Source organism: Numenius arquata, chromosome 6 (assembly GCF_964106895.1).
Source record: "Numenius arquata chromosome 6, bNumArq3.hap1.1, whole genome shotgun sequence".
NCBI classification, from domain to species: Eukaryota; Metazoa; Chordata; class Aves; order Charadriiformes; family Scolopacidae; genus Numenius; species Numenius arquata.
In genome coordinates this window covers 51,377,719-51,392,097 of record NC_133581.1, presented here as the reverse complement: position 1 = coordinate 51,392,097, position 14,379 = coordinate 51,377,719, and the positions used below count along the sequence as shown (strand labels likewise).

General features: G+C 38.4%; 1 protein-coding gene across 3 annotated transcripts in view; it reads left to right on the top strand.

Annotated features, from left to right (window-relative positions):
- The window catches only part of STXBP6 (syntaxin binding protein 6), a 116,301-nt gene that overhangs the window by 31,837 nt on the left and 70,085 nt on the right, over positions 1-14,379 (top strand). For 2 of the 3 annotated variants that reach the window (XM_074149513.1, XM_074149512.1), the window contains exon 1: positions 7,179-7,358. In XM_074149513.1, the coding sequence (XP_074005614.1) occupies positions 7,205-7,358 (154 nt within the window). In that variant the 5' untranslated portion in view covers positions 7,179-7,204. Of the gene's footprint in view, positions 1-7,172; positions 7,359-14,379 lie in introns of those variants that run through there. The other variant, XM_074149511.1, reaches the window with a different exon arrangement.

Here is a 14,379-nt window from a genome sequence, read left to right as displayed (position 1 = left end):
ATGTTTTAAATTATTTTTCTTTTGAGAGAACTCAAAAAAAAAAAAATCAAACCAATTGATTTGTTTCTGTGATAAAGTATTAGACCATATGAATAAGTTGGAACTGGCAGAGATATCTCAACTTTAATGGTGTCTTATGACCAATGTCGAATCATGGAATTGTCAGAGTTGGAAGGGACCTCTAGAGATCATCTAGTCCAACTCCCCTGCTAAAGCAGGATTGCCTAGAGCACATTACTCAGGACTGCATCATTGAATCCAACTCGCAGGACTACATAAAACTAAACCATATGACTAAGAGTGTCATCCAGACACTCCTTGAACTCTGACTTGGTGCCATGACCACTTCACTGGGGAGCCTGTTCCAGTGACTGACCAAGTAATTCCTCAAGTTGACTCTGGTGCCGTAAGTGAAGCTGAGTCCAGATTTGAGGATTGCATTTTGTAAAAGATGTAGGACAATGGGAAAGGGTTTGGAGAGGTGAGGTGTTTGGAACAAGAAGCCTGTGAGGAATGACAGCAGAAACTGTGATAGTTCAGACTGCAAATAAAAATCTAAGGGCAGATGTAATAACTGGTCTTAACATCTAAAAATATCTAAAAGATCATAAGGATTAAGCTGACCTTAAGACTATGATTTTCAGTGTTGCTATGCAGAAGTAATAGTTATTACTGCTATGAATGTCCCAGTGTCCTAAAGGAATAAATGCAACTTGCTACAAATGCAAATGTAGTCTCTCTGGGGCTTTGTTGTAACATCTGGCAGTTCCCAAGTTTCTCTGTGAATCTGTTTGTGAGGTTCAGAACGTTTCCTTTTCAAAGAGATGACTCCAATGGCAGTCTTCCCAAGCAGTTCTCAGGTACTTTCTGGCGAACAGGTTCATTGTTTGGATGATGCTGCTTAATGGGGCGTTGTCCATCCTTATTTTCAAATTCATACATTCTCAAACAATAGCAACTGTCAGATTGTGGGACTTTTATAATCAGAACCTCTCCAAGTGGGTAACCAGCTGTCAGGGAGAGGCCCTGACAGGGCTCTACTGCCTTCTACTGAGGTGCCTTTCTCTCCCTGGGGCATCTTTGCATCCCAGAAACACACCCAGCTCTTATGGAGTCCAGGGGAAAGCACACATAGGGAGTACTCCTGCTCTCGGATGTGAAAAAACACTTAGAGACTGAATGTCCATAATGTCCACCAATTCTTGCATTATTATTTATTAACTTCTTATAGTACAGTCTTGATCCAAAATGCTAAGAAAACATAAGCAGCAATTCTTTCTAATTTGCCGCAGTTCTTGAATGTATGGTTGTTTTCTTGTTTCTCCTGTTTAAGGAGTCTATTAACTGTCTGCAGCTGTTCACACACAAACTTGCAGTACAGAAGTGTTACATGTCTTATATTTGAGTCTAATTTTTCCAGCTTGCAGTACTGTAGGTTCACTTCAGAATTAATATCCTCTTGTGAGCAAAGTTTATCTGCAACCCAACATACTGTTTACTAGGACGTTAGCTGCTAGGTCTGGAATTGCTGTGTGTTTGTCAGAACAAGAAACAATTGTTTCACCTGGAATATACAGTAGAAAGAAAAAAGTCATTTCAGCGGAAGAAAGACTCAAGTTTTAGATTTAGGAGCCACTGCTCTCTGAAGTCTGCTTATGTCCAGCTCAGCTTGGTTGGGCAGACAGTTTATTTTGTAGTTATACATGTAAGTAAAACACATTTCTTGTTTCTCTTTTAAAAAATTTCCACAAATGCAGTTTGCAACTTCATAATTTTCTTGTTGTAGAGTTAATATTTTATCCAAATAAACCAGTCATGACTGAAAGCTTATTTGAAAAAATGAATTGGAACTGTGACTGCCTACGAGTAGCTCTGGAGAGTGATTTCCCCCTGCACCTCCCCCTGTAAATACTTTTAAAAGTTGTGAACTCATGTTAGTAGGAAATAATATTTTTTTTCTGGCATGTATAGTGGCTACCACTATTGTCCTAATTTAAATAAAAATCTATCAAGAAAAGTTGTATTTTGCAAGTAGAAGGGTGACGGAAGATATTCTGATATTCTTGTTATGTTCAAGCCTTTTGAAGATTTTACCTCAACTATTTTATAGTAAGGTTCATCTAGTGGTTTAATCCTTGCTTGCAGAGCTTATTAAACTTGGTGTTATTCCTGTAGGATAGAATTAAGCTTAACTAATCTATTGCAAACCAACTTTAGAAATTGTATTTTCTAATATTTGCTTTTTAAGGATTTATAAACTACTTGCCTTGGTTTAGCAATGATTTTGTGCTTCTCAAAAGTTGTACTAGCTCTTTGAGATGACAACAAATACAGATTTTTTTTGATGAATGTAATGATCAAATATGTAGTCCCAACACTTCCAGCAAGTAAATACCAGACAATTATCACAATAGCAGAAGCTGGGCTTTTAATAATGGTGTCTTGCAATGATTTCCTAAAGTAGATGTCCTTTCTCAGAATGTTGGCTTTATTAAAAGCAGATTTGAGCGCTTGCTAGAGCTAATAGTGCAGCCCAGCAATAGCTGGTTGCTCAGATGATTTCCCACTGCAGGCAGCATTTCAGTGGTTAGCCTGTCCTGTGAGCCCATCCCTGTTTTTGATTAAACTAAAGATCCTTGAAAACAGGGAGTCTTAACATACTGAACATTTTTTCTTTTTTTTGGAAAACATTACTTGCTCTTCCTTCTCTTGCTTCTTACTTAATTTCTCCTTGCTAATTTACTACTACTTAAATTCTGCGTGCTGAGGTTTAGTTTCCCCAGTTCCTTCTGTGTACCAATACCTCAAGAAAGATACTGCAAATCTCCTTTTTTCCCCTCACTTGCATAGTCCTATAAAACATCTGGATGTAAAGATAAGTGAGCCGCTTGCTGGCTGTCTGCCCGAAAACAGTCTGAGATTCTGGCTGACCAGAAAACAGTCCAAGTTTTTTGTTGCTGAATGTGTGGGATCTGTGAAGGTATCAGCCTAAGTATCTTGGTTTTATTTAATATCTTTTAGAGATTACCTTTAATCCCCGTCCCCTCACGCGCACATATAGAGGAATGGTCAGCTGTTCCTAGAAGGAGGTTTTAGTGATAAAAATATCATGGAGAAGAATTGCAGCAGAGAAAGACTGGAGGAGATGCAGATGGACAGTGTGTTACAGGCACTAGTTCAAATCTGCACAGGAATCTTCCCTCTTGGGTGTTTTTGTTGAGCACTGGGGGCACAGTGTAAATGTTGACATCCTCTTCCATAACACTGTGATGGCTGGAGTGAAAATCTGTGGGAGAAAAATGGAATTTTCTTCGTTCAGCCAAAAGCATCGTTATAATAATTTAAGCAGAATTAACTACATGGAACAAAGAATGCACGTGAGGCAGGAAATGTTGGCTCTCCTTAAAGGCTCTTGCATTTACTGAAACATTTAAATACCTCTTGCCACAGAGGGGAAAACATTGTGAACACTAATGTACTGTCTCAGAGAGCTCAGAGATCATCCAGTAAAAGTTTCAACTTTTAAGGCACTTTATATTTGAGCATGGGGAAAACTGTTTGCATTCCACATGGGCCATGAATGGAAACTGCTGATCGTTTGAATTCGTCCTGGAATGCGTGCCAAGAGCAAACATTACTGTGTAAAGAAGTGTGCATGTACTACATGAAGTTTTGCATGTACTGCTAGCATTACTTCTTTTTAGGTAGAGAATTGTTTGTGTTGGAGAATGGGAAAAATTGAGACTTAATTCATGTTCCTTGAGCAAGTCTTCCATATTTTTTAGTAAGACTAATAAGACTCCCTTATGCCTGCTTTTGGAAAAGAAGAGTGTTGGAATGTTTTACTTAAGACTTTAATATAACATTTGCTTTTTCTAGAAACATAGAATATCTCAATTTGAAAGGGACCTGTAAGGAACATCGAGTCGAACTCCCATAGATCCACCAGGAAATATGCAGAAGGTAGCTTATTTAAACCCAGGTGCTGATTTTTGTTGACGTATGAAAAAAAACTTCATCCAAACTATACCAACAGCTCAATCTCAGGAGTCTGTTTGCGTACAGGCACAGTTGGCTGGTTTTTCTTTTTTAAATAAATAGGCTTTTGCAGTTTGTGCCAGTGTCAGTTTCCACATCAGATTCAGCAATCAGTAACACTGCATTAGATTAGTTGGTTAATTCCAGCATCTGAGGCTGTTGTAAACAAAGTATGGGGAACAGAAGGATCTTGGGCAGTGAGTGCGTGATTTAGTTGGAGATTGCAGTTACAACATTGGGTGTCTACAGCATCTGTCTGTGTACAGCTTCTGGTGGATGTCTATACAACCAGCTTAATCACAAAGCAAATAACAGTATGCAGCAATAGACTGCAATATTTGCTTGTTCTAGTCATGTCTTCTGTGTCTCTAGTGAAACAGGAGTTTGAATCTGTCTTGGAATATTGTGTTGAGCTAGGCTTTATTTAAAGAAGGATTTGTATGTTGTACGTGCATAATAGCACTTGCCTTAAGACACAGATGTATATATACATGGAGAAGTACATTAATTAAATCTCCTAGGTTTTGCATTTATTTTGGGTTATTGTCTATGTGGCAGTCACTCTAGCTTCATGCTGTAAGTTGGAGTGCATATATGAAGCAAAATTATTTGGGAAATCTATAAAATAGGATTTGAATAGTGTCTCTTGTTTGTTTGGCTTGCCTCCTGTTCAGCAGTCTTACCAAATACAGCCATATACAGTGAGATCTATTGCTTGTAATATCCTTAAAGTATACGTGGAAGTTTTGAAGCTCTAAACCGATAACAGTTACTACTACAACCAACTGTAGGTAGGGAAAACTTAATCCAGGAAACCTTTACATCACTGAGTATGTCTTTGAAATCACGCTTTATTTTGCAGTATGTGAACCTCAAAAAAAGGTCTGAGAACATCTATTCAACATCTCAGTTGCAGAATTAACAGCATCAGATCATTGCAAGCTGGAGAACACTTTTTCCATTGACTGTGACTCGAGTATGTTTTTATCTGACAGTGTTTGTGTGTGTTTTCTCAGTAGGGTATTTATTGAAAATTCTTTAAGTATGTGAAGGCCTGAGACTGAAGTTATTTTTGCAAAGATTATCAATCTTTATCTCAGCCGAAAGAAGGTCTGTGTTATTAAACCCGTAGTCATCGATACTGGCCTTGAACTTAAAAATAAAGCAAACAAAAAAAAAAAAATCCAAAAAAACCGAAACCGCAAACCAAAGCAAAAAAAAAAAAAAACCCATCCTGAAACCCTAGTCATAAACTGCCAGCAGCTCGCATGCTGGTATACGATATACTACAAATATTTTCATAACACAGAGGAGGGGAAAATCGTGGTACAATAAACATGAATGTGAAAACAATCTTTTCTAAGTAACTAGCAGGTAAATTTATTCTTTTTTCAAGTTGATCTATTTGTTGTTAAAGGTAGATAACTTACATGGCAGGAGTTATGAAATCACATCTTTTCAGGAGCTGCATGTTCTTTTTTTCCTTTGAAATTGGTCTGGATTTTTCCTTTGGCGCCATTTTTTTTAATGCAATTGATTTTTGTAAAGGTGCATGTAAAATAACTTAATGCTAAGAGTTGTCAGAGTTTGCATATCTTTATATGGTTAACTGAAGTATACTAGTACAGATTACTTTGACAAAGGATTCTATTTGCATACCAAAATAAATAGGTGGTGAATTTGATTTGGACTAATTTGTGCTCTTTCATACCTCCATGAATACAGGTTTTTTTTGTTTGTTTGTTTTTATTTTGGTTTGGATTTTTTTAGATAAAGGATTGTCATAAGTGCCTACAAAATGTTGAGACTGAAAGTGTTAAGACAATTACTCTGCTGATAGTACGCAGACTAAAGATAATGGATTCATGACTCTTTTGGCTTCATAATGTAATTTGACTGGAATTTATCTATGTTTTTTAATAGTTAAATTGTGGCAAATATCAAATGATCCCACAGGCAGAATTTCTGGCTTCAGTAGTGGAGACCTGAAGGTGATCTTGCCCATACTAAGAAAGCTAAGGGTGTCAAAGATCTGTGGGCTTAAAAGTCTTAATGATATGGAGATGTGGCATTTAACATGTATGTATTGGAGCGTCATTGTATTTGAGCAATAAAAAGGGGCATTTGTCAGTCTCTGTCAGTGAGACCTATATACTTGTTAACAGATTTCAGTGCAGAACTAGATGGAGTTATAACTGTAGTGCTGCTAGATAATACACCCTCTGTAACTGAGTTCTCTCTCCTTCAGTTAGGTGCCTCTGTAAGCTGTGGTCAGATCAACCTTTCTTCTGCTGGACAAGCTTGAATAAGCAGCTTCCATTCTCCCTCCTCATTCTCTACATCTGCCACTCACCCCACCCACCCAAATGTCTCTCCTAAGTTGGTTGCTGTTTTCTTATGAAACACAGTGAGGAACTGACCTGGGTCAAAATTGCTTAGCAGAAAAGAGGAGATGTGGTTTTGTCTGTGTGAGCACCAGTGGCTTCTCTGACACTCACTGTTTCTGTGGAGTTGCCCAGTTGATAATTAAAGAGGTGTTGAGGGGATGAGGTGCTAAAGCTGCAAGAAGTGCAGGAGCTGCTTAGTCAAGTACTGTCACCAAGAGCAGTGCTCCTGAAAGAAGTGTCTTACTGAGTCTGAAGCTTTCTGTATCTTCTATAAATGTGACTTCTTGTCTGCAAGCACAACCAAGCTCAGAGAGGACACTGATAAACTCAACCACAATGTTCCTTCCCTATGCTCTTGGAGAGCTTTCCCTGTCTGTAGGACAGATGAGCTTCCCTCAAGTTACCAGAGAGGGAATTAATGAAGCTTTTATATAGCATGAAGTTACAGGGTGTCCCTCTGAGAAGATTTTGCATCCAACTGAAGAGCTAGTGTTGGATGGCTTCTGCTCAAAATCCGCTAAGCTAGTTTCAGAGAATTTAAGAAGCGTGGAGAACAACTTAAGTGAGACTCTTACATACATGGAAAATTCTGCCTCTAAATGCATGAAATTATCTTCTAAATTCTTTGAATCATTAAAAACTTTAACAGCTCTGACCTTCAAATAATGCCCATGTAAGTTAGCTGGACTTTCATATAACTTTCGAGTTTCTAATATTATTTTTATTTATTTATGGCTTTATTTTTAGAGAGCAGCAGTCTGCTATATCTGTGATCTACAATGAATGCCAAATCTGCAATCAGTAAAGAAATTTTTGCCCCACATGATGAAAGGATGCTGGGAGCCGTCCAAGTGAAAAGAAGAACGAAAAAAAAGATTCCTTTCTTAGCTACTGGGGGTCAGGGTGAATATTTAACATACATCTGCCTGTCAGGTAAGATTAATGATTTTGACATGCAGTTATCTGTTTTGGTTTATCTTTGATTAACTGATTAGATGTTATCTGTAGCCATGAGGAGCTGTGTGACTTGACTCTTAATAAAGTAACCAGAGAATTATGATGCTTTTATCTTTAATCTTGAGAAGACACATGCTCAAGGCTGTTAATACTTATTTCATATAATAAATTGAACAGGTGGCTTCATTGTTTTAAAAAAAAAAACAAACAGGTGTTCTCTCACAGCATAGCTGCAGAGTATGAACAAATAGAATATTTGGTAACAGTCTTTGCCTATTGAGTTTGTTCTTTCTTGGAGGGATGAACTTCATAATGCATTTCCTTTTAATGCACTGAAATTTTTTGTTTGAAGCAAAAAATACACTTGCATCTTCTTTTCATATTTGCCTCTGTGTGTTACCAGCTCATTGGTTACTTAGATATGCAGCTGTCAGCCAGGGTATTTTCAGTTCATTGAACAGAACAGGTGCTACATGTCAATCACATGACTTTAAGAGGGATGAAGATGGAAATATTTGGAATGAAGAAGAAAAGCATGTGTAAAGACATGTTTTGTGAGAGGCCATGGGGAACAGGGAGAAAGGATCTATTTGTTGCTGACATGTTCAGATGAAACTAATTTGAGTTTCTCCAAGGTCAAACCAGCACTCGTGAGAGTCTGGATTGCAGGAACAGGGTAGGCAGTAGCTGTACAATGTTTTGCTTTATATTTTTATCTTTCCTAATAAAAGTAATGGTCTAATTAATGTCTTGCTTTTTAACATGTATAAAGCAAACCCACTGATTCAGTAACTTGAGATTAACTATGATATTGTAGGTTTTTGGTTGGCTTTTTTTAATGCTTTGGATACTTTCTGGTTATTGTGGTGAAATTAACCTTAATCAAGATAACAACATCTCAAGGCTGTTGGAAAGCAGTTTGTGATCCTGATTTGCTTGTACTTAATACCTGTTTTCAAACTTTAAAATGCAATTCAGTTGCCTGGAAGTAAGCATTCAGTACACTTCTAGGTTTGTTTCTTACCCTTCCTCCAGGTAGCTTTCTAGAAAGACAAAAATCCCTTCTAGTTTCTACGTCTACCAGCCGAGTGTGCGTGAATATCTTTGGTATCCTACGGTGATTTAGTCACGTTTTTAGGCATATCAGTTGCTCCCTTTGAGTGTTGCCTCAGTCTCTTATTCTTACCCATAGGTCTCAATCTGCTCATGGTTATTCTTCAGAGACAGCTCTTCACACTCTACCCTACTCTTGACATAGAGGGAAATACCTTCACCCCTTCTTCCTTGCCCGTCCCTTCTGAAGAGCCTGTAGCCATCGCTAACCATGCTCCAGTTATGGGATTTGTTTCCCCCAAGTTTCAGTAATGGCAACTAGATCATAGCTTTCTAGCAGCACAGTAGCTTTCAGCTCCTCCTGTTAGTTGCCCATGCTGCATGCATTGCTGCAGAGGCACTTCAGCTGGGCTGTTGGCTATGTCACCTTCTTAGAGGCACACCCCTTAATTCCTTTGAGGTACTTCACCAATGTTTCCTTGTTGGTTCCTATTATCTCAAGAGCCCCTTTCTTCTCTCTAAGATTTCAAGTGTGCTCCAGCGTAGCCAGCACATCTCAGAACAACAGGCTGAGGACCCTTGCTGGTACCCCATCTAACTTTGGTGTGTCATCTCACAGCTTGTCACGGGCAAGCCTGATACTATCCCTGTTCCCCCTCAACCTAGTTTAAAGCTCTGTCAATGAGCTACACTAGCTTGTGAGCAAAGACCCTCTTGCCCCTTTCAGAAAGGTGAATCCGATCTGATGCCAGCAAGCCTGGTCCTCTGTAGACTACCCCATTATTGAAAAACCTGAAATTGTGGCGGTGACACTGGCCATGGAGTCACATATTAATAAACTGGGCTTGTTTGTTTCTTACAATGCTGCTTCTCGCAACTGGGAGGAGATAAGGGAACCTAGAGCACAGCTTTATTTTTTCCTATCAACTGTCTCAAGGCTCTGAAGTCACTTCTGATTGCCCTTGGACTACGTGTTGCTGCTTCATTGCCACCCACATGCAAGAGCAATAAGTGCTCTATAAATCTCAGAAGACCACAATTATTTTTGTACTAAATAGAAGATAGTGTTTCATGGACTCTGTTTTGGTGGGTTTTTCTTCCCCATTAAACATTGTGTTAAAACTTTCAAAGCATAGGATGTAGAATGCAGTGACTCTACTACTGGTGTAAGACATCACACACATGCACACACAATGTACATTTATTGAAAATTACTGAATGAAATGATATTTGTATGCATATATACAAATGCTTATGTTAAAATACGAGCTACAGATTGTATATATGCACACATATACTGAGGACAGTGAGACAAAACAGAAGACTTCTCATTTCCAGCTGAGTGTTCTGCTTTTTATCCTCCCTATATACAGAGCTTCAAGGAAGGATGTAAAAATTGATTTCCTGAGGCTGTTCCCTAGACTTGTAGTTGGGATACTCTTTTTGGATGTAAGGATTGCAGGTTTCAATCCTCACAGGTTGCAGAGGAAACTGAATCTAGGTCTCCCATCTTTTAAAGAAACGTTCAAATCACTAACCTTTTGAAGCAAAGCTCAACTCTTCTTCCTTTGACAGTCAAATTTTCCAAGTGTCAGTCAGATATTTTTTTCTAAGTCATCTGATTTTAAAGAACAATCCTGTTCACGAGGCTAACTCTATTCAGTAGATGGATTTTTTTAATTATTTTTTTTTTAAATTTGCGTTCTGGGGAACCAAGCCCTCTTTCATCTCCCCCACCCCCATGTTGATGTGTAGCAGCCAACATGTATTTTAAGAGATTGAATGATCTTAGCTGCATCTTATGTCTTTCTGCAAGAGGATAACGTATTACAAGCAAGGAAGAAACATCAGGTGTCCTGACTTCAGCAGCGTTTCTCACTGATGACAAGATGGTCTGATTGGTAATTTTGATAGATGACAAGATGGTCTGATTGGTAATTTTGATAGACAACAAAGTGACCAGGGAGAGAACTGCCTGGCTGTGTTTGTGTTTGAGAGTAATATTAGAATTCCAAACAGCCTGATCAGAAAGATGATGCAATTTAGTAGGGTCAAGTGCAATTAGTTATTTAGTCAGGAATAATCAGTGGCACAAAACTAAGGAGTAGGGAACAACTGTTTCTGCCACTGTGGTTAAAGGAAATTGTGGCAATGATAAACTGTGGGGTTTGCTGTTCCTGATGGCTGTAAAGCAATAACAGTTTTAGTTGCAGGAAGAAGTTGTGTTACAAATAAAACATTTTCCTTTAGTAAGGGTAAGTTAATGCAGGGATGGCATTTTACCTGTCCCCCCCAAATGGTCTAAGATTAACTATGTCTTGGTATAACAGAATATACTTGGTGACCTTCCATTTTTCTGTGATTTGATGCAATGAGTAAGACACAATGGTGGCTACCTCTGGATTCTACTTTCCATTTCAAGCAATGTGTGCTTTAATGCTGAGTGTTCCAATTTCTATCTTGGAAACACCTTTATCAGCCTTTGACTCTTGTCCCATTTTCCCCAGGTTTGCTATGTGTTAGGTAAACGTATCTTTGTGCTCCTAGTTTCCTTGGACTAATACAGTTTGGCCTTTGCTAAAAGGAATTTGATAATTTACTGTTTACAACTGAATTTGTCAGTTGAAAGAATACACACAGAAACTGACTTGTTAAGGGATAAATATTTGGCGATATAAAATATCCTGCCTAGTTGTATTTTCATTCAAGATAGGATACAGAAAGTTAAACATAGCCATTGTGACAGCTACTTTTATTTACTGCTCAGTTTGTAACTGACAAATTGCATGAATTGCTGTAATGAGTTAAATGTTTTCCTTTCAGTGTTGAATTGAAAATACATTATATCATAATTTTTCTCTGTCTGTGTTTTTGTAAGCATGGATAGAGATGCTGATCAGGTAGAATACCCTTAGGCCTCAAAGAGATGGGGTAGTGAAGCATTAGAAGTATCAAATATTGAACAGAGCAAGATGGAAGAGTAAGGAACATTCTTCCTTAAAATTTGTGTTTGAGTTACGTGCTGGATTTTTTTATTTGACAATACTAAATACTGAATTGGTTAGAAGGAAATACTCATTAACGCTCCAAAAAGTTGTACCTAATGCCTGTCATCTGAAACTGGAGACAGGTTACGATAAGAAAGCTGGAGGAAGACCGCTTGCTGGACTGGTGGAAACTGTGCAGCTGGGTTACCTGCAACCTTCTAGCCTGCTGGCGTGATGGGGCTGGCCAAGTTAGACTGGCAAGCAGAGCCAAGAGAGATCTTCTGGGAGTTATTCAGCTGAAGAACAGCAAGAAAGGAGTAGACAGATGGGAAACACAGAGGTGGCTGTAGGCAGAACAGAAGATGAAAACTGGGGGGTTTTTTTGGTTGGTTTTTTTTTTTTTTAATGTTAGAAGAGGACTTAACACAGAGAAAAACCAAGAAATTCAGAGCTGAAAGTGGATATTTATCACCTCCTCCACACTAGCAGACCCAGTGACAGTTATTGGATCATATCTAAGTTTTAATTTTGTCATCATTGTCTTACGTAATTGAAACATAATTTTTAAAATAGTTCTTAGCCTTATTTAGAATTCTGAATTAAGTATAAAATAGTTAAAAGGTCACTTCAGAAACACAGGACACTGGCGATCTCTCCTACTTGATTGTGTACAGTTCTCTGTGTGTTATTTCCCTTGACACCCTGTCATTACATTTTTTAACTAACTTCTAATATTTAAAAAGGTTTTTATTTTGTTACAGTGCATTGGAAGTATTCCAGTTTTTACATATGCATGTGACATTGACCTTTCAGAACTAAAAATCTATTGCAGTTGCAGTGAACTGAACGAACCAGATGGTTCCTTTTGAACCTGAATTCCTGTGTGTCATAACACTCAGCTTAGCTGCACCGCTCTTTCTAGTCCCTCTGGTAAAAAGCTTGGGATCTGACAGTAAAGCTAAAGTTGTTTAAAGCTGGGAGTGAAACTTTTTTCCCCCTGTGGTTACGGTTTAATAGTGTTATTAACATATTGTCAGTTCAGAGGTTTTTTTGTATGACTTCTATGCAAAAGTACAATCTACCAAGAATGGTGCTGGAAAAGCATAAGAAGCAAAGAAATCATAAGAAAAGAAATAATATACAAAAATAAGATGTACGTGCAGGGAGAGAGTGTGTTGGGTTTTTCTTCCCTCTTTATTTGTTAGCCTTATTGACCATGTCACAGACTTTTGAAAAAGACAGTAAATAGCTTAGAAAACTATTTGCAGTTAACCTAGAAGGTTTTGGGGTGGTTTTTTTTTTTGCTTCTATTTCTAAGCATGCAGAGAGACGGAGGCTTGCCTTATTAGCTTAGTCAGTTCTGTGAATATTCTTTGTGTTCTTACAGAACACTTCCTTCAGCGGGTATCTAACCACACCACTCAGTTACACTTCCAACATAAGCTTTGTATTCTGTTTTTTGCCCCTAAAGCCAATGGTGCTGTGAGGTTGTTTTTCCAAAGATGAATTTGTTGTTCCTCCCGTCCTGGCTGCTCGTTGAATAGAGTATTACACAGGAATGACCTGTATCTCTTGCTTCTTTGAAGGTCACTTGACGTGGCTGCCAGAAATTGGCCATAATTTCATGGGGAGTTCAAGGGCAGGTTAAGTGCAATTGAGGTTTCAGCATGGTAGCTGAACTGAAAATTGGAAAGTAGCGAGAAGGAACTTCATATCAGAAGAATTCAGGTTTCTCCTAATGTGCTCTCACTTTCCATTTGAGTTTTGCTACTGTCCTGAAGTGGCAGTCTCCCAGCTTATTTTCTGCATTTTCTTGTTGAAGGAAACATCTCATTTTCAGGAGTTTACAGTGCAGAGGATTCTCATGGTGCCTTCTCAGGACATATGAAATGAAAGGAAACTTCATTTTCCACTGACTTTCCAGGAGAATGCTCTAATCATTTCCCCATAGGGTGTATTGAGGTAATATTGCATACGGGGGGGGTGGGGAAGAGGGCCATTTCCCCTCTGTTTAAATGTTCTGTTAAGGAAGTGAGTGTTCTTCAGTGTTCGTGGTCAGACATAGGGCATTCACTTTCAGTCTGACTCACTTAGATGTCAGACTCTCCATGGAACGTTCAATTGTTTATGCAATTAGAAAATACCTGATAACTTTTTGAGGGCTAGTGGAGAAACTATTCCAGAATTCAGTGGAAAGGACTCTGCAATGCAGAAAATGTAGAAAATAAATGTACTGTTCCTTGTTTATTGGCTTTTTTAATGTCAAAGCACAGAGATATTGAAGACTTTCTTTAATTGGCTACTGATCCATCTAAAACCTAATTGTGCAGAGTCAGTGGCTACTTTTGCTTCCAGTTGCTCAGAGATCTGCTTTACACAGATTTTGTGTGAATTCTGCATTCGTGTTGACTAAGTCAAAGTTGATACAATTTGCTAATATGGGTAGAATTAAACTGATGTAACATTCTGTGATTTCCACACGCATGTAGTTAGATTCTAGTTCAATGGCAGCTTCTTCACATATATGCCTGGACTTCATGGACTATGATGCCTCTTACTGCCTTCCTAGTGCCTCAGCTGATGTTCATGTGTCTATATAGTGAGCTGACTGTAGCAGCTCACTGAAGCTTTTTACTAGTGTTCATGCAGCTGAACTGGTGCAAATGTGTGAGCAAGAATCTCTGACCAAGAGAACCATGAACCACTGCAGTTCACTTTTGCTCATAGGAAACCATTAAGAGTAACATCACAGTTGTAAAAAAAATAAAGTACAGTGATGAAGATGCTACGAGGAAAACCTTTTTTCTTAGCAGAATAGCAAGTCACTGATATAGCTAGCTTTGAAAAGTTATATAGTATGTCGTCAGAGACCTTTGGGAAGAAGTTGTGGAATTGTCAAGAGTGGCATAAAAGGTGACTGGTTTTGTCTTTACGATAAGAAGATGCTCTGAGAGATC